The sequence below is a fragment of the Agelaius tricolor genome, unplaced genomic scaffold (genome assembly GCF_023055355.1).
Source record: "Agelaius tricolor isolate 1412-34295 unplaced genomic scaffold, bAgeTri1.0.p SCAF_16, whole genome shotgun sequence".
NCBI lineage: Eukaryota > Metazoa > Chordata > Aves > Passeriformes > Icteridae > Agelaius > Agelaius tricolor.
In genome coordinates, this window is record NW_027269276.1 from 13,274,672 (window position 1) to 13,292,035 (window position 17,364).

A 17,364-nucleotide genomic window follows, 5' to 3' on the forward strand; every position below is an offset into this window, starting at 1 on the left:
GGTGCCAGCTGGTCCCTGCGCACGGGCCTGTCCCCGCGGCTGTCGCTGGGGCCCTGACACGGACGGAGGGGAGGAGAGAGGGAAGGAGGGAAGGTGGGAGCGAGGGCGGGCGGCCGCCGTTGCCCGGGCGAAGGCGACGCCACAGCGGCCTCGGCGCGGACAAAATGTCGGCGGTCGGCGCGGCCCGGCGGGGCGGGGATCTGCCCGGGGTAAGGCGGCGGCTCGGGCTGGGCTCGGACTGGGCTCGGACTCGGGGCAGCGGGGCCGTGCCGAGCCCGCCCCGCTCACTATGGCATCCTCCCCGCAGGTGCAGAGAGCGGCCGGCAGCCCACAGGCGCTGGCGGGGCCCGGCGCGCTGAGCGGAGCATGGCTGGCCAAGGAGGAGCAGTACAAGTAAGGAGGCCCTGCCCCATGGGACCAGCGCACAGCCCGTCCCCTGTAGCCGGGTGCCGCGGCCCCGTCCCCGCAGAGGGCGGATGGCACTGCCCAGGGCCGCGGGACAGCGCCCACGCCCCGGGACACCGCCGCCTCAGGCAGGCTCTAGGCCCGCACATGAGGTCCTTCTGCACTTTGAACATTGACTTGAGTTCTAAATTATGACTGTATAAAAGCTTAAGCCTGTTAAAAACAGCTTAAAAGCTGTAAAGGTTTTAAATGGACGGCCTGTCCCTGTTACCTGTTAGTGCTCAGCCCCGGTGAACAGAGAGCCACATCTCACACTCCGGCAGTCACAGCACCAGAGGCTGCATGAGAGCACACAGGAACACCTCCGTACCCTAACCTGCACATCCGTACAGCAACATATCTCAAAATACGTGATAAACAATGCAGTCCTACATGAGTCCTTCCCCAACCCCTGCTGCTGGGTGTACTGAAAGGAAGGACTGTGTTAAACATGGAAAACTTTTAGGAAATAAAGACAATGTGTATTAAGAAATGGCATGTCCAAAACCAAAGAAATCCTTCACCTCTCACAGTTATAGTCTAAACTGTGCTGTTTAATGGGTATATGTGTTTTATGCCATTCATTTGGCTGAAACACAGAAAATTGTTGAAACATAACTTTTTTAATACCTTGAAGTGTATTTCAGCATTCCTTTGTAGGAATCATTAAAATTTCACTTAGTTCAGGCAAAAATACTGTCATGCTGACATTTATTCCTTTTAAATTTTTCAAAAACTCAGTGATAAAAAATTCTTACTCTTTTAGGCGACTGAATGCAGAATTAGAAGCCAAAACAGAAATACTGGTGCGTCAGGCTGAAGAACTAATGGTGAGTAGCAGACTGTTATGTAATTTAGTCTGGATTCACATGCACACAGGGTTGAGCTTCAAAAGAAATTTAGACCTTGACTACTAAAAGCATGCTTTCAAATGCAAGGTAAGCTTTAATTTATTTCTTTTCAAAGTTGTAAACTTCTATTAAAAATACATTAAAAAATAGTTTCTGTGTAATTTCATTAGGTAGGTATTCACACACCTGCCTACAGCATTTGTGCAGATACGTACCTAAAACCACATTAAAAACTTGTTTAGTTGTTTAAGAAAAGTATCTGTAGGTGGTTTTATGCCTTAAATACTAAAAATTAGTATTTGAAAACCAGATAATGTTACAGTAACCTCCTAGTGAAATATGATCTACATTGTTCAAGCTGAAAGAGATACAAAGAATAAGCAACACAAATAGAAAACATGAACTTAGTAAGAAGGAAGCTTTCTCAAAACAGAAAAAGTTGCTGTTCATTATCAGTATTATTGTTTAACCAGATAGAGTCAACACTTTATATGAAAGTTGGACAAATGAATAAAAAGGGAACGGGGCAGGTATGGTTTATACCCAAAACAGTTTGGAGAAGGTGTTCTGCATGTTAGAAACATTCATTATAAATACACTCATTCAAATAAACAAGGCTTAAAAAGCAATTTACTAAGTATTCTGGAAAGCTGTACTTGTATGCACTTTTCCTACTGTTGAAACTTAAATTTTATGGGCTGTGAAAACATATTCTTCTCTTGAGCAGTGACAAGCTGAGGCTAAATGCTTGGCATTTGAACAGGAGCAGATGAAACAGCCAAAATAGCATCTAGTCTCTTTCCTTTAGAAAACAGCAACAACAAAACCACTGTTCTTTTCTTCTCTAAATATAGCAGAAGATGAAATATTCTTAGGGTACTTAATATACCACATGGCACTGCCAGATTGCACAGATATACATTTAACAACAAAACAGCAATGGCATTTTCATTTTTAGACATCTTTTCCTGTGTTTCAAAAGTTCTTTTCCACAGTAGACTGACTATAGTTTCCATTCTTTTCCATAGTACACTGTAGTTACTGTGATTTGTAATTCACAAATAGGTAATTCATCTTTAATGGATTATAGTCTCCCAAAATCGACTACTTTTTTTTCTTCTTTTTAATGAAGAAAGGCCAACAGAAGATACTATCTCAGCCAGTTTCAGCACAGAGTAAGTCACCTGAAGATGACAGGCAGAGGTATGTGCTTTACAACTGCTATGTATAATTGCTGGGGAACCTCACACTGATCTTGCATGCCTTGTGTCCTAATCATGCTCCTGTTTTATCTATCTTTGCTGCATACTGCATTGGTGGAGTATAAATTTTTTTCCTATTATTAAAAAAAAATGATCCTAAGCAAGTGTTATTCCTTGTTATTTCAAGGAAGGCTTAATTTTGCTGGAATGTTCTATCTAAGATATTAAGTGCTGACCTTTGTAAAAGAGCAAAGTAAGGTCACAGGTTTCTCTGCAATAGGCACTTGGCAGTGGATGGTTTTTAACAGTTGAGCCGACAAAATGAAGGAATAGACACTGGTTCACATTTGACTTGGCCTAAATGTTCCTGGGACAGGAAATGCCTGATGAAAACAAACACGAAGCCCTAGACAGGCAAACATTGAGCTGCCACCCTCTGGAATGTGGATACCATTACAGTGCTGGGGCCTGCGTGCCTTTGGCCGTGATGATCACAGCCCGAGGTCCAAATCCCACAGCCCCTAAGTGGGGACAGGGCTGAATTCCCTTAGTCATTCAGGGGCATTATTATTGCCTTAGTTGTTCAAGGATTTGGTTTTTTGTAGTGTGGGAAATGGGTGAATTTAGAATAGACTAATACACAGTTTATCAAGGATCTGATCTGTAGGTTCTTAAATTTATGATGCCACTAATCTGGATAAGAAAGATACAGGAACAGACAACAAAATGCTTCAAATGTTAAGCTGCAGTTAGAAATCTTTTCAAATAGGGTATATGAAGGTCTGATAAAGATGATCAAATAGTTACTTTTGTGTAGAATAGAAGCAAAGACCTGGAGTTTTTCTGAAAGTAAAAGGGGTTTTCAGTACACAGAAAGGTGTGACAGCAAGGCAGCTTCTATGATAGAAGCTTAACTACCAGCAAAAATTTGCTACTACAATTAAACTGATTCCTGACCTATTTTAAAGCCATAGCTGAGGGAGTGAGGGGCAAGAAACTTAATGTGTTATCATTCAGTATAATCATGCTTTTAAAACAAATTCTGGATCTCAATTTAGTTTTATGTTCTGTTAGATGGATTTTGAATATTAGACAGAGAATTTTTAAGAACTTCAAACTGGAGTTGAGTTTTAGGGTTGCATTATTAAGTAACGTGATTGGAAGATTCTGCCCCACAAAGAGAATTATTAGCTTTGATGGTACACATTAGAATAAATTGAAGTGTTGGAAGAATTTTTTAAAAAAAGAAACAAAAAGGGCAATTAGCATGTCAGAGTATCAGCTGACCTACCAATTACCAACATAAATTAAAATACCTTAAAACAACCACAGTCTGGTAAACATAGTGTTCTGGTAAACATTTACATGAGAGAAGACTGGAAATCCCATGCTGTAGTGAAAAAAAATTAGAAGTGTGTGCTAGGAATTAGGCACACTGATTATCCATGAGTGAACATTGAGGCCATTCAATTAGATTAGTTCAAAGTATTTAATATTTAATTAAAAATTCTTTTCTTTCGAAATTGTGCGAGCAGATAGGCCTTAAATCTCAAGGAAGCGCTTGAGATATTTTTGAACTATCTCGTTGAAATTTCTATTGATTCCTTTAAGGAGAATGAACATGAAAGCAACTGGAAAGAAGGGAGGAACTGAAGCAAAGGAGGAGGCGGTATTGAGGGGAAAAAATAACAAATTGAAAGGAAAAAACAAATGAGTAAGCAAAGTAGAAAAAAGACAACAAATATTTAAGTCACTCTCCGAGTCAACGTATATTTTAAATGAATTTGTTCTGGAGTACTTGCAGCATATTGTCTGCAGGGAAATGTGAATTCCTTAGCAACAAAGCAGCTCGGGTGAGAGCGCGCTGCAATGAGCTGTTGTTTACACGCTCTGTCTGCAGCCGGGGCCCGGCTGGCGGCGCTGGGCAGAGCCGCGCATGGGCAGCGCCGGTGCCCGGCGGGGCTGCAGCGGCCGCGCCTGTGCCCGGTGCCCGGCCCGGGGCTGCAGTGCCCGCGCCTGTGCCCGGTGCCCGGCCCGGGGCTGCAGCGGCCGCGCCTGTGCCCGGTGCCCGGCCCGGGGCTGCAGTGCCCGTGCCTGTGCCCGGTGCCCGGCCCGGGGCTGCAGCGGCCGCGCCTGTGCCCGGTGCCCGGCCCGGGGCTGCAGTGCCCGCGCCTGTGCCCGGTGCCCGGCCCGGGGCTGCAGCGGCTGCGCCTGTGCCCGGCCCGGGGCTGTGCCCGGTGTCCGGCCCGGGGCTGTGCCCGGTGTCCGGTGCCCGGCCCGGGGCTGTGCCCGGTGCCCGGCCCGGGGCTGCCCGTGTACGCCGCCTCTCACCGAGCGTACGGCTGCACAGGGGGCTGGCAAAATGGGGCGGACAGCAGGGAAGAACCATCAGGAGAATTTGAAAGATACAATGAGGTTGGGTTTTTTGTTTTGGTTTGGTTTTTCTTAAGGCAACCTTAAGAACAGATACAGTAGGAAGAAATTATTCTATTGAGGGAAAGAATAGAATTGTTTTCTTGAGCATAGAGCGTGTTGCGTTTTCATATTTTTCAGAATAACATAGAACTGCTATTTCTGTGGCAGCAAATCCTCACCTTCTGCATGCTCCTAGAGCTAACCAATAGGGAGAAGGCTTGAGGAAACTGGGGTAAATAGACAAAAACTAATCATCCTATTCTTGAAGTCTGTTGCCAGCCACACACAGATGATTTCTCCAGGTTGTTTTTTGTGTTGGTTTTTTTTGTTGTTGTTGTTGGGGTTTTTTTGGATTAATAAAATACGGAGCTTTGTGCAGATAATTCTTGTTGATGAACGTCTATGAAATTTTTAAAGGCAAGATCTAAACATTTGCTCAAATCAGCCTGACAAAAAAAATTAAGTGACTTGATGAGCCAGAAATTTAAATTTTATTCAAAATCTTTTATAAGCCAGCATTTTAATTGAAGTAAAAAATTTATAAAGAGTAGTTAAAAAATAGCCTTCTGTTGCAATAATATACATTCACTCATAACTCATTTTGAAAGCAGAATTGTATCTACATATCTGTGTATCTGTCTGACAAGGAATTTGACCTGAATAGTACAGAGCCTGCTAAAACTTTCTGCTTAATTTCAGTAATCATGAAAAATAATAATTTAACCTGAAATTTAGTTACTAAGAAGCACAGTTTTCAGCCAAATAAGCAGATAAGAAAGCTGCTTTTTTTTTTTTTATTCTTGGTTTTATTCCCTGTCTGTAAAAGAGATACCATATTTATAATACTTATTTCAGAGAAAATTCTATGAGGCTTAATTTATAAATTGCTCCACTTCATATTCTCTGCCAGTCCCTGTCAATTGACCTGAGAACAGTCAGTCTGATGCTGCTAGGACAGGTGGAGGATGTAGAGGACACTGGTTATATCTCACTTTGTTTGTATGAGTTCAGGGATTTTATTTCACACAGGTGTTACCCAGTGAGCTGCTGGCAGTCTTGGTTCTGGATTGTCCTGGGGAAGCTGTAACTCTGCTTCTTGGCTGAGTACTCCCTGCTACAGGGAATCATTATCTAACAAGCCAGCAGCCTGTATTCCAAGAGACAAGATCAGGATTCTGGTACATGAGTACTGTTGTATGAGATACCATAGACTCACCAGGTGATTTGGGTTGCAAATGAGGTGGACTGGACAGACCATGGATGAGACTGAATTTATGCTTGAACTCAGTATATGTTCCCACCTTAGCTGTATTGTTTATTCTAGACCTATAAAATGTTATTCTCCTGATTCTGACAGGGGGGCTGTATTTTAACTGCAAAGTGTTTACATTATTGTAGATCAGTGAATTTTTACCTTTTTTTAATTGCAGAGATCCTCTCTGTCCCGAAGTTTCATCTCTTACACACTCACTTGCAAAGGTACCAAAACTATCCTGGTTAAATTCTTTTCTAGCATAATTTCAAAAATATAATGGCTCATGGTTTGAGCTACACTGGGGATTACATGGGTGCCAAGCCAAAGGGAAGTGATGCCCAGAGCAGTTGCTACAGGGACAGTGTTACCCGAGCTCCTCAGTGCCACTGGTGGTCAGGTGGACTTACCCAATGTTTAATTTTTGTATTCTGTTTTCTCTTCAGCATTGAGAGGAATGTTCAGTGTTTTGAACATCACATTAAGAATTCCAAGTGAAAAACATTAGAAAATAATTAGTTTCTTGCTCTCTTCCCTCCCTCACCTGTACAATACTACAGGCAGTATTAGTGTCTTCTAATAATAACTGTCTAGATAATAAACAAGTAGTCAGAGTAACTGAATTTAGAAACTATAATAGAAAAATGAGATTAGGAACAATCTCAATAGTCTCTAACTACAACTATATTGAAACTTTTATGAGGTGAGCTGAAGCTTCCAAAATACCATCTGCAGTTATTTATCAGAATACAGTAGAAAACCCTCTAATTTTTTTAGAATACTTGTGTGAAAGTAACAGAAATATTGTTAAATCTTGCTTCTATAGGGATTTATAAGATTAAAATAATGCATAAAATACCATATTTTTGAAAGTAGGATGACAGTCCAGTAATGGATACCTTGATAAAAGCTCAGAGCCTTGATGGTGCATAGATTTATTATAAGTATGTGTGGAAAAGCTCCTACAAGCCAATGTCTATTGGGTGTATTACAGTTAGGGTGTAGAGACAGAAAAGTTGCAAGCTAAGGATGAGTGCAAATAAAATTGAGAAGTCATTTGGAAAGTTTGAAAAGCATTCTTTGAAAACTTCCTTTAGTATAGATATATGAAGAAGAAAAAAAAAAAACCAAACATAAAAAACTAGAAAAAAGTAGTTCAATAATAATAATACCCCACTAATTTTTGAAAAAACTTTTAGGTAGAAAACAAGAAGAAATTTCCTTCTGTGCCCACAGCTCAGAACAGACCATACTCTGCAAATAAGGGAAAAAGAACAACTTCAAGGTATATCATGAAATCTTTTCGTTGCTATTTTTCTCTATCAAGTTATTTTATGGATGTATGCTTTTATATTTGTACAAATAAATGTATCAAACTTCCTCAATCAGCTCCACCAGGTGGCTATCTCTGATTACTTGCACTAAAAATGAGTGAACATATGTGATTAATGTTGCAGCAATGAAACAGTTGCTTTCTGCTTTAGCACTTCTCAAGGGTGACAGCTGAATTGTGTAAACTCCTTCAGTGAAAGGAGGCCCAATGAGCAAGAATGGAGCACCTGAGGCAACCTGGGCCAGCACATTTGGGTGCTGCAGCCTGATTTGTGATCAGATGATGCTGGGGAATGTGAGGCCTTGTAGTGAATGTTGGGCTCACAGTACAAGAGGCTCAGTAATACAACACAGCCTCCAGGGGCTCCCAGCTGAGAAGCTTCAGCTCTGGAGGTAGCAAATTCAAGGTTGTAAAACCAAGAAATGGAGATCTGAACAAAGGGAGAAGAGTCAAAAAATCCAGAAGAGCCTGGGAGCAAATTAAGACAGCCATGAATTATGGCATAATACCAAAATAGATGAAAATTGTCTGCAAGGTGGCAGGACGTGGAACTGACAGGCTGAGGCTGTCCTGCAGGAGTTGGAAATCCCTGGGGAGACCCTTCAGACCTCTCTTTGGCATTTCAGGGGAGGTTGTTATGCTGGCACCTCCTCATGAGATTTGGAAGTGGAATTGTGCTGATACAGAGCCTGTGGAGCAACCCAAAAGTTGTGGGAGAAAGGAGCTCGAGGAGCTCGAAGGCTGGAATGAGGACATGTTGGAATAAGAACTTAGGAGCTACAGATCCTGTGAGAACTGAGATCACCTTTCTATAGGAGAAAGCTGTGTAGGTGATGTGTTACCCTGCATTTTGGTTTCATGAAAATGTTGATATGCAGCTTCTAGGATCAGTGAAGTTTCCTAGGCTGGGCATAATGATGCAGAAATTGTCATAAGGTAGGAGAACAGCCACGGGCAACAGAGTTCTACAAGATAGTGTGGCAGGGAGTGGAAAGAGCAGAAATGACAACAGAGGATAGAGGATCACCCCAGGACAGTGGCCACAGCCAATAGAACGTTCCCTCTTTGCTTTGCTCTGATTTAGTTATGGATTTGTTGGATGAGAAGACAGTGCCAGAATCTTCTCAGTTGAAAATGGTGGTGGTTTCTCTGCCTTCTACATTGTAGTATGTAAAATCTTGTAATTATTTATGTGGAATATGGTAAAGGTATCTTACAGAAAACAAATGAGAAATTGCCATCAATGCATCTTTCATATAAATGCAGGTAATGAAATTGCGTTAAATGCAGGTAAATAACTGTACACTCTTAAAAATAGCAAATACTAAAAATATTTTACAAAAATATGATGTATTATAAATTTAAAATCTAGGGTTTTCATTTTTTTTAGTTCAAAAATAAGAAATGTGGAAGTACAAAGTGCTGATGGTGTTGCAATACTGGAAGATTGCATAGGTTTTTCTTTAACAAAAACAATTAGCAAAGTTGAAGAAAGACTAAAGAAAGGAGTCTTACCAGACTGTCAAGATGATGATATTTTTCCAAGGGTTGGAAATGAAATGGGAGCAGGTAAGTTTCCTTCCACGGTTTGTACATTTATTTTTGCTTCATGACTGTTAGAAATGGGTTTTCCTGGGGAATGAAAAAAGGAGTTTCTGTAAAAATTACAGGGGAAAATTCTATAATCATTTACCTAAAGGAAAAGAATGTTTTTCCTCTCTACACAGGCCTAGAGGAAGATCAGTTCACACATGACTGATTATGTGGAAAAGTGAATTTTTATCTTCCTTTCCACCTCTGTAGGATAAAGTATTTGGATGGTTACATATATTGAATAAGTGCATAACAATTGATTCCTTTCACTGGGAAAACAGAAGTACAGGATGCTAAGCTTGTATTTTCAAAATGGTGAGCTTCAGTCTTTGCACAGACTCTGCATTGGGAGGCAAAAGCCTTTCCTCAGAGCAGTGCTGTGGATCTCAGCAAGTGGCTGAAACAAGGTAATGTTTCAGCTACAGTGCTTGAATTAGAATCCTCCAGATATTTTCCCACTGTAAATGGTGTGTTTATATCTGTCCTAGAAACAGAACAGGCAAGGGATTGCAGCATTTGCCAGCAAGGCTAAAGGCATGACACACATCTGTCTTTTTGGCTCTGGTGTGATAAAAGTGAGTTTGTGTAGTTCCTTACAATGCTGAAGTGAGCATGAAGTCAGAGATTCACCCCAGTAGCTGGAAGTGCCTGAGGCCTCTCCTTTTAATCTAACAGCTTGATGTCAACAAGCATGCCAACACAGAAATAGCTTGGTTTCTAACCTCATGTAATTCTATGCACATCTTCTGTTACCAAGTCTCCCATAACAGATCCTCAGATAACTTTTTTATAGTTTTCTTCCTGAACCAAAAAGAAATTGCTTTAGCTTGCATTGGAAACTTCTACCAAATCAATTCAAGGCAACTCAAGAAGAGTTATTACTGGTACCTTGTAATCAGAGACCAAGGGCATGTATTGGAGTATTGAGGATTGTTTCTGTAACTTTAATGATGAAATAAAAATCCTCAGGATTGATTTTTGCATTTTGAATTTGATATTGACTGTTTGAACACTCTGAATGCCTCCTTAATGTGGTAAATAAGCTATTGCAGGGCATCCCAGCAGTGTCAGACTCTCAGGGCAGTGAGTGTGTTCACAAGGAAGCAGCACAGGTATTAAGCAGGCCCTGTTACAGAGAGGGCTCAGTGGGAATCTCCATAATGGATTTGTCCTTTCCTTGAGCCTCTTGCAGCACTTTTCCTGGAATTGGGTTCCCTGTCTTTATTTCAGGATCACAGGTTACCACAGTGCTGCCAACACAGTAGCTTTAGATATTATTTTAGTCTGGGACTGTTTTGGGGGGGTTATAATTCAACTCTGCAGTAACCAGCAATGATAGAAGCACACAGATATAGAGGAGGCTGAACATGAAGCTCTATTTTTATCTAATATACCCTTACACATAGGAATAAAATATTTGAATATATTGTTGCACTTCATCTTATCTCAAGAGTTCAAGAAATCTGTTCTTTCTTGTAGGGTATCAGAGTCTCTCCAATGTCCTTTTCTTGTTTACCAGTCCCTAAATAATTGGTTACTTGATAACCTAAGACCATCCTATGAAGTGATATTCCCCCTTATCAGCCTTATCAGGTGATTAAACTTGACCAGTTAGGAAGCTAATTGTTTAATTATCTTTACCCCTTGTCAGAATTCAGATTATTTGGATCATGGACACCTCCCCATGATCCCGTTCTAGTTGTGCACTTGAATTTTCACAGGTTTTACTGCTAAGTGCTCTTAATGACACACAGCTGAATAAGACAAAAGCTGTCTGCAGACTAATAGCTGAGTAAAAGAGGAAACAAAATGGTAAAAAGAACCAGTTTTTACAGGCAGTGGTATAGCCCTAGAGGAATCTGCCATGGATCTTGCATTGATAGTTGGTAAAGAAAATTGTCTATATAACAATTATTTTAGGGTAGTTAAGACTGATGAAGTATTGCAAAAGAATCTCACAGAACTGAGTGAGGTGGTGGAGCACGAGTTTATATTCTGTATTAAAGAGTGCAGAGTAACACTGACAGAAAGCACAGCTTTCCAATCCCACCTACTACACAACTCCAGTCACACCTACTACTGAGCTGGACTTACCTTAATTAGTGATAACTAAATAATCTCCAAAAGCATAAACTTACTGCCTCTTCACAGTGGAAAAGGCAATGAGTTTTTAGAAGTCCTTCAGAAGATAGCAGAAAACAGAATATTGTACTGTTACCATCACACTATTATATAATTAATGCTACCCCATCTTGAGAATGGCACAGTTCTGTCCACCCCATCTCAAATCTAGGACACAGAACTAGCAAAAACACATGTTCAGAGTGTACAGTGCAATGAGAAGTGTAGAAGAGCTTGAGTTTGAATCTTCAGTTTGAAAACAAAACGATTAAAGGCAATATGAAAGTTCTGTAATGGAAACAGTAATGGTAAAGGGAAAGCTGTCTTTCTCTAATGCAAACACTAGTAGATGCCACGTTAAATTGGATTTAAAGTAAGCTACACAAAGTGTTTCTCTTTCACATAAAGCATAATTAAATTAGCCAGCTCATTGCCACAGGATGTGGTAAATGCCAAACTACAATATGTTTCATGAAGAAAATCAAATAACTTAGTAGTATAGAAGTACCTGCAAGGGGATTAAACATGAAGTTTTCATTATGGTCTCCATCTTGACAGCCACTAGTTACCAGAAGCTAGCAAAAAGGAGAAATAAAAGTTAGCCTGTATCTTATTTTTTCATGGTGTTTTCCTAAACTGTACTTGTTATTGACCTCTTCAGAGTTAAAGCTTAAGCTGCAATTGATGAGGGAAGATGGGTGAAATTAAACAAATTCCTGTTACAGCAAATGAATGGGTGTACCCATCCATTTCTCCACTCTTAGCTCTAGGTCCTTCTCCTTCACTTTATTCTTTTCCTCTTGTAACTACTGGGAATAATGGTTATTCCTGTGTTAGTCAGCTTGATCCTCAGACTGTTTCCATGCTTGATGCTTGTGGAAGTCCAGAGGAAGTTCTTGTGAATGATCTGGGGAATAGGAGGGATGAGAACAGACTGTTCCCACACAGCTTGTTTTGTCATGCCAGTCCATTCCTTAGCTGTCCAAGAGCAAGACAGAATTTCATTTGGAAAAAAAATATAATTGCATGGATTTAATTTAAACTATCAGTTGAAGAATGTTAGCAGTGTACTTTTAAAAAGCATAGAGTACTGTGTGGGAGGGATATTTACCTATTGGGAGGGGTTTGCAGCCTACATCAAATTCCTTGTCGTGCACAGCTTAAAATTACATTGGCTGTAACTAGAGAAGTTGTAGCTCCAGCTGGATTGCAATGCCCTACAATATAGTTTTGTTGACTTCAAACTCAAGAAGAGCTGCCATGTACAGCATGGTATGATGCAAGTTTTCAATAAGTTTCAATGTTGAGCATTATGAGTTTTTTACAATTTCAAGATATCAAGTTCAGTCATTAAAAGGAAAAAATCTATACAAAGCTTTGCTTAAGAATGAGAAACCTGCAAACACTTTTTTAGAAATCTGAGTTTTTATTTGCCTATTTCTCTTCAATAATTATAAACAATGTTGTGGTTTTAAATGCAATAAGATGAAAGCGAGTTCTTTCATGAGTTTTGGTTCTTGTCTGCATTGAAAAGTGAGGACTTGTGTATATTAAATGTAACTTTTTATGTTCACAGAAGCTCAAATCAGATTTCTTAAGGCAAAGTTACGTGTGATGCAGGAAGACCTGGCAAATATAGTGTTTGAATGCAGGAAAAAGGTAAGGGATTAATTTTTTAATCTAGAAATAGGTTCCTCTTTAACAAACAATCACAAAACAGAATTCTCCCAACTTTTCTGTTTCAAGTGTGAAACAGAATTAAGAGTGAACCTTCTATTTTTTTTAAATACTGTATAAATTTAGAATCAGGGGTGGTAATAAGTGTGATCTTGGACTAAAAGCTTTCAAAATGCACTTAATGGAAAATAATTTGGGGCAGGAGAGAGCCACTGGGAATGAAGACATGCCCCAGCTGTAGGGCCACTGTGGTTCTGCAAAGTCTCAAACCATCTCCTTCCTGCTGGGAAGGAGAGCAGAGCCTAAGAAAAAGGAGGAGAAGCTGGTGGTGAAATGCAGATGGTGGAGTACAGAGAGAAGGGGAGTGTGCCCAGAGCTGGCTGCTGGGGTGAGATGGATGTTTAGGGTAAAATGAGAAATAGAGCGGCTTGAGATACAGAAAATCTTGAGAAATACAGTCAGGTGCTTTCAGTGTCATCAGTGGATCAAAGTGTGGAAAGAGCTTCCATTTTAAGTGGAATATTGTAATCAAAATAGAAATTAGGCTTTCTCTGTTCTCAAGAGTACAATTGATGCAGAGGACAGTATTTGGAATTACGTGCCTGGCCAGGTCAGCCTGAACTTACGGCATTGTGAGGCTACACTGATACTTCACTGTTAGAATGTACAAGTGAGTTTTATAATCTGCACTGTCTGGCAGGATATTTTAAAGTGATGCTCAAACAGCTCTTGAACAGTAAAAACTTAAGTAGTTCATATCTGTCTGCCAGAGAGATCACTTCTTATTCATGTATTTGTAATCAAGCAAGGTTTTTGAACTAACTTTCTATTTTACATAACTGCACTATTTTTATTTGTGATCTCTTAACTTCAGAATGCTTTTTTCCACCTATTCCCCAGGCCCAAAAGTGATGATGATATTAAGAACATATGGCAAAACACCTATGTGTTTTCTTCCAAGCTTTTAATTTAGCCTTAAGGAGCAGGATGACAGTAAATTGGTTTTTTGAGATAAGTACATGAACAAAATCTTTAGAAGTAATTAGATTTTGATATTTTATATCTGTACTTTATTTTTATCAACACAGGTGCTTCTGCATTTCAATACTTCTATGCTGTGATCAGAAGAAAGTTAGTACATTAAATTTTAAAGTAATTTTCAAATCAAATTTAATTTTGTCAGTAGCTATTGAACTTCATCATTCCACGCCAAAATCATGACAGAATTCAGTTACTGTAGCAGATGACAGAAGACAACCTTGTACTTTTTCTAGTCCTGCTCCCTTAGCACTTTGTATGTAAATTTATCATTTTGGGTTCTAGTTTCTCTGGTGTGAAAATAACTATTACATTCAGAAGGTCGCAAAAATTTCATTTTGGCAAAGCCTTGAGATAGATTCTGGGTTTGGTTCCAATTCACAGTCCACTTGTTATAAGGAAGCCATAAATCTGTTTCAATTTCAAGAGGTGGGAGTCTCTGAGGTGCATGAAGTCATGAGAAGCTTAGGATAAAACATTCAGATTTCTCAGGTGGGAAGCTGGTATTCCAAGGGACTGAGAGAACAGCAGAGAGAGACTTTTTTCACAGAAATTCCCTTTCTGTACGTGCCTTGGTTTCTTTTGCTTAAAGAAAAGCAGGGCATAATGTGTCTCTGAAACAATCTAGATTAGTATTCACTTACAATGTTTGAAAGGTTATAAAAGAAAAATGCCTTGAATTATAATGCTTAATGTGGGATGTAATTGCCAGTAGGTCATGAATCTAAGACGGGACTCACTTCATGTTAAGAGAATCTTAAATTTGAATTCTTGATGTATCCTGGATCATTAGCTTGCTTTTAAGCCAAAACCAGATAATCTCCTGAAATATAATGGGGTGGTTTATCAGTAATTATATTCTCTTCTTTTCCCCATAATTTTTCCTAACATGTGCATTTAGCTATTCTCACAAAAAATGTCACAAGATATCTATATACCACTGTTATTCATATAATTCTATAACATTTTGATTATTTTCAAACCCTTTGAGCTATGAGAAATGTTTTACATACTGCTACAAGACAGTTTCAAGTAAAAGACTGCAGAATATTAAATGAGAAAAGTGTTACTGGTTTTTAAAGAATTATCTTGGTAAAATGGTGTTTTGTTTTCCTTGTCTTACTTGTTGCTATTTCTAAATCTACAGCACATATATTCTTACCACCTTTTATTTACAAGACATTATTACTGCATTACCCTCCTGCTTCCTTGCAATCATTATTTGGGTTTTTTTGCTAATTACTGCCATACAGGATGATGAAAATCAGAATTTAGGAACTCGGCTTAAAGATACTGAAGAAGAAAACTCAAGACTGCAACGAACAACCAGCCTTCAGCAGTCTCAGATTGAGAAGTACAAAATGTTGTCACAAGAAGCAAACAAAAAAACCGAAAGGTTACAACAAGAGGTCACTGCACTAGAAAAGGTATTGCAGATATTAGTCTTATTTATCTCAAAAAAGGGAAAAACCCACATCAAATTACCCTCTGTTCCCTGATGGAGTGATGGAGCCATGTCCAAAGATCTCATTAATGTTTCAATGTCTGTTAATTTATAAGTTGTATTTTTAAATGGCCTAATTTTTTTAAGGAAGAAATAATATATTTTGCTAACTTTTTCTTCTGCTTTTACAGTCATATATTTCTGTGTTTTGGAATTAAATTCCTATGTAAAAGACACACAAGAAACAAAACTACCTTTTCAGAAACTGCTGTCAAATTTAAAAACAAATCCTGAAAATTCTATTTTTTGGGTTTTAATTATAATTTTTTTAATTGCTTCTGTAAATTCTATTGCAAGCTGTAGAACCTAGTGAACTTTTTTTTTTTTTTAAAGCACCTGCAGCTTATAATAGTATCTTGTGCAGGTGAGGGCAGGGATGTGCTTGTTGTTGGAAATGGATAAGCAGGCCCTGCAGTGTGGCTGAGCCCAGGTGAGCGTGGCTGCTGTCCCCCAGCAGTGCCGTGCCCAGCACAGGAGATGGCTGCAGACACAGCTTGCTTTGTTTGCAGCTTCATCTTAGGGCAGCATGTGTTTTTCTTTAATTACTCAGAGCTAGAGAGGTTGACTTCAAAACCATGGAATACATAAAGTGTTGGGTAGTACTTGTAATACAACCAGGAGAATGTTGCACTTAAAAAATTAGGGAAAACAGAACACAGCTCAGCCCATCAAAGGCTCATACTTTCATTAATCATAGTATGGATTCATGTGGGCATGCTTGTGTCTTAATGTTTCATAGTTCTGGCATTTTAAAACTAACATGGTCTTTGTGGCTTTTTGTGCAGATACTTGGAGGTTTTAAATTCCCTTAAACTGATTGTGAAGAAAAATATTCAGTACTAGTGTTTATGCTGCTCATCAGCTCACAGTCAATAGGGCCTAGAGATTTATAGTAATTTAGTTCCTTCTCTTAAAGCAAGACAGGATAAATTATATTCAAACCATCTGGGACATAAGTTTGTTTAACCTGTACTTACAGCTTTCTGGAGTGGGAATTTCCATCACTTCCTTGCACACAGTCACAGTTAGAGAGTATTTAGGAAATGGGATGAAAGGTTTATTCACTTCCCCTGCACAGGTACTGTAGCCAGAATATGATCACTTCCCTCACTGGTCTTTGCTTTGGATTTACCATCCTCAGTTGCTAGAAATGTTCCTCATAGATGGTGTTTTCTAAAATTCATCAAGGTTGCCAGTTAGCCCTGGTCATGAAAAATAGTGTTAATCCTTTAAAATACTAAGACAGCAAGAAAAGCAAGTATGTGTAATGAAAGATTCTCTGCAAATTCGGAAGTTACTTTACATAGTTCCTCTGCTATAATAAATTATCTAACTGCAAAAACCATGCATGTAAAAATCATTTTGCAGTAACTGCTTAAATCTCCAGTGGATTTAGAAGACTAAAAACTGCTCTATTTTTTAGATATGAAGTATTATTCAGCCCTATTTAATTAATGTAGTGTAGATCAATTCCAGACATGTTTAAAAACAATTTCCTGTGAACACAGGCTTGAAATGGTGCTACTGTGCTGCTGAACTCTCATGACTCTTTCAGTCTGGAGAAAGTTTTCTGTATAGCTGAGAGCACAAATGTAACCTCTGATTTTGGGGCTTTTTTTGCTTTTTCTGTTGTTGCAATGTAGATGATGGTAGACCTAAGGGGTGATACATGCTTCCCCAAACTCCTTAGATTATCAAGTTTTTTAAATTCATTAATCCCCCAGGTACTTTTTGTATGTGCCTATGCAAAGATTCTCACCCGCTTTTCACAATTTACCTGAAACATGGTAACTGTTTCATTATTTTTACATTTTCTTCTTTTGGAGTTCAGTTTCTGTAAACATTACTGCTGCAGCACCCACCTAAGGCAGTAACTGAATTCTGATACTCCCAGAAATTTCCATCTTTTTCCAGCATTCCAATTTTTTTCTATC

At 39.3% G+C, this 17,364-nt stretch overlaps 2 protein-coding genes across 6 annotated transcripts in view; one reads left to right on the plus strand and one right to left on the minus strand.

Moving 5' to 3' along the window:
• TEX9 (testis expressed 9) overlaps positions 1–17,364 on the plus strand; it is a 21,957-nt gene continuing 4,593 nt past the window's right edge. Inside the window, exons 1-9 of one of the 5 annotated variants that reach the window (XM_071441592.1) lie at positions 1–209; positions 308–393; positions 1,211–1,274; positions 2,428–2,498; positions 6,343–6,391; positions 7,364–7,449; positions 8,888–9,066; positions 12,788–12,870; positions 15,180–15,353. In XM_071441592.1, the coding sequence (XP_071297693.1) occupies positions 165–209; positions 308–393; positions 1,211–1,274; positions 2,428–2,498; positions 6,343–6,391; positions 7,364–7,449; positions 8,888–9,066; positions 12,788–12,870; positions 15,180–15,353 (837 nt within the window). In that variant the 5' untranslated portion in view covers positions 1–164. Of the gene's footprint in view, positions 210–307; positions 394–1,210; positions 1,275–2,427; positions 2,499–4,442; positions 4,913–6,342; positions 6,392–7,363; positions 7,450–8,887; positions 9,067–12,787; positions 12,871–15,179; positions 15,354–17,364 lie in introns of those variants that run through there. The other 4 variants (XM_071441591.1, XM_071441589.1, XM_071441588.1 and 1 more) reach the window with 4 other exon arrangements.
• The window catches only part of MNS1 (meiosis specific nuclear structural 1), a 21,580-nt gene continuing 13,228 nt past the window's right edge, over positions 9,013–17,364 (minus strand). Inside the window, exons 11-12 of the mRNA XM_071441595.1 lie at positions 11,720–11,786; positions 9,013–9,129 (exon numbers count right to left, since the gene is read on the minus strand). Of these exons, the coding sequence (XP_071297696.1) occupies positions 11,773–11,786 (14 nt within the window). The 3' untranslated portion in view covers positions 9,013–9,129; positions 11,720–11,772. The remainder of the gene's footprint in view (positions 9,130–11,719; positions 11,787–17,364) is intronic.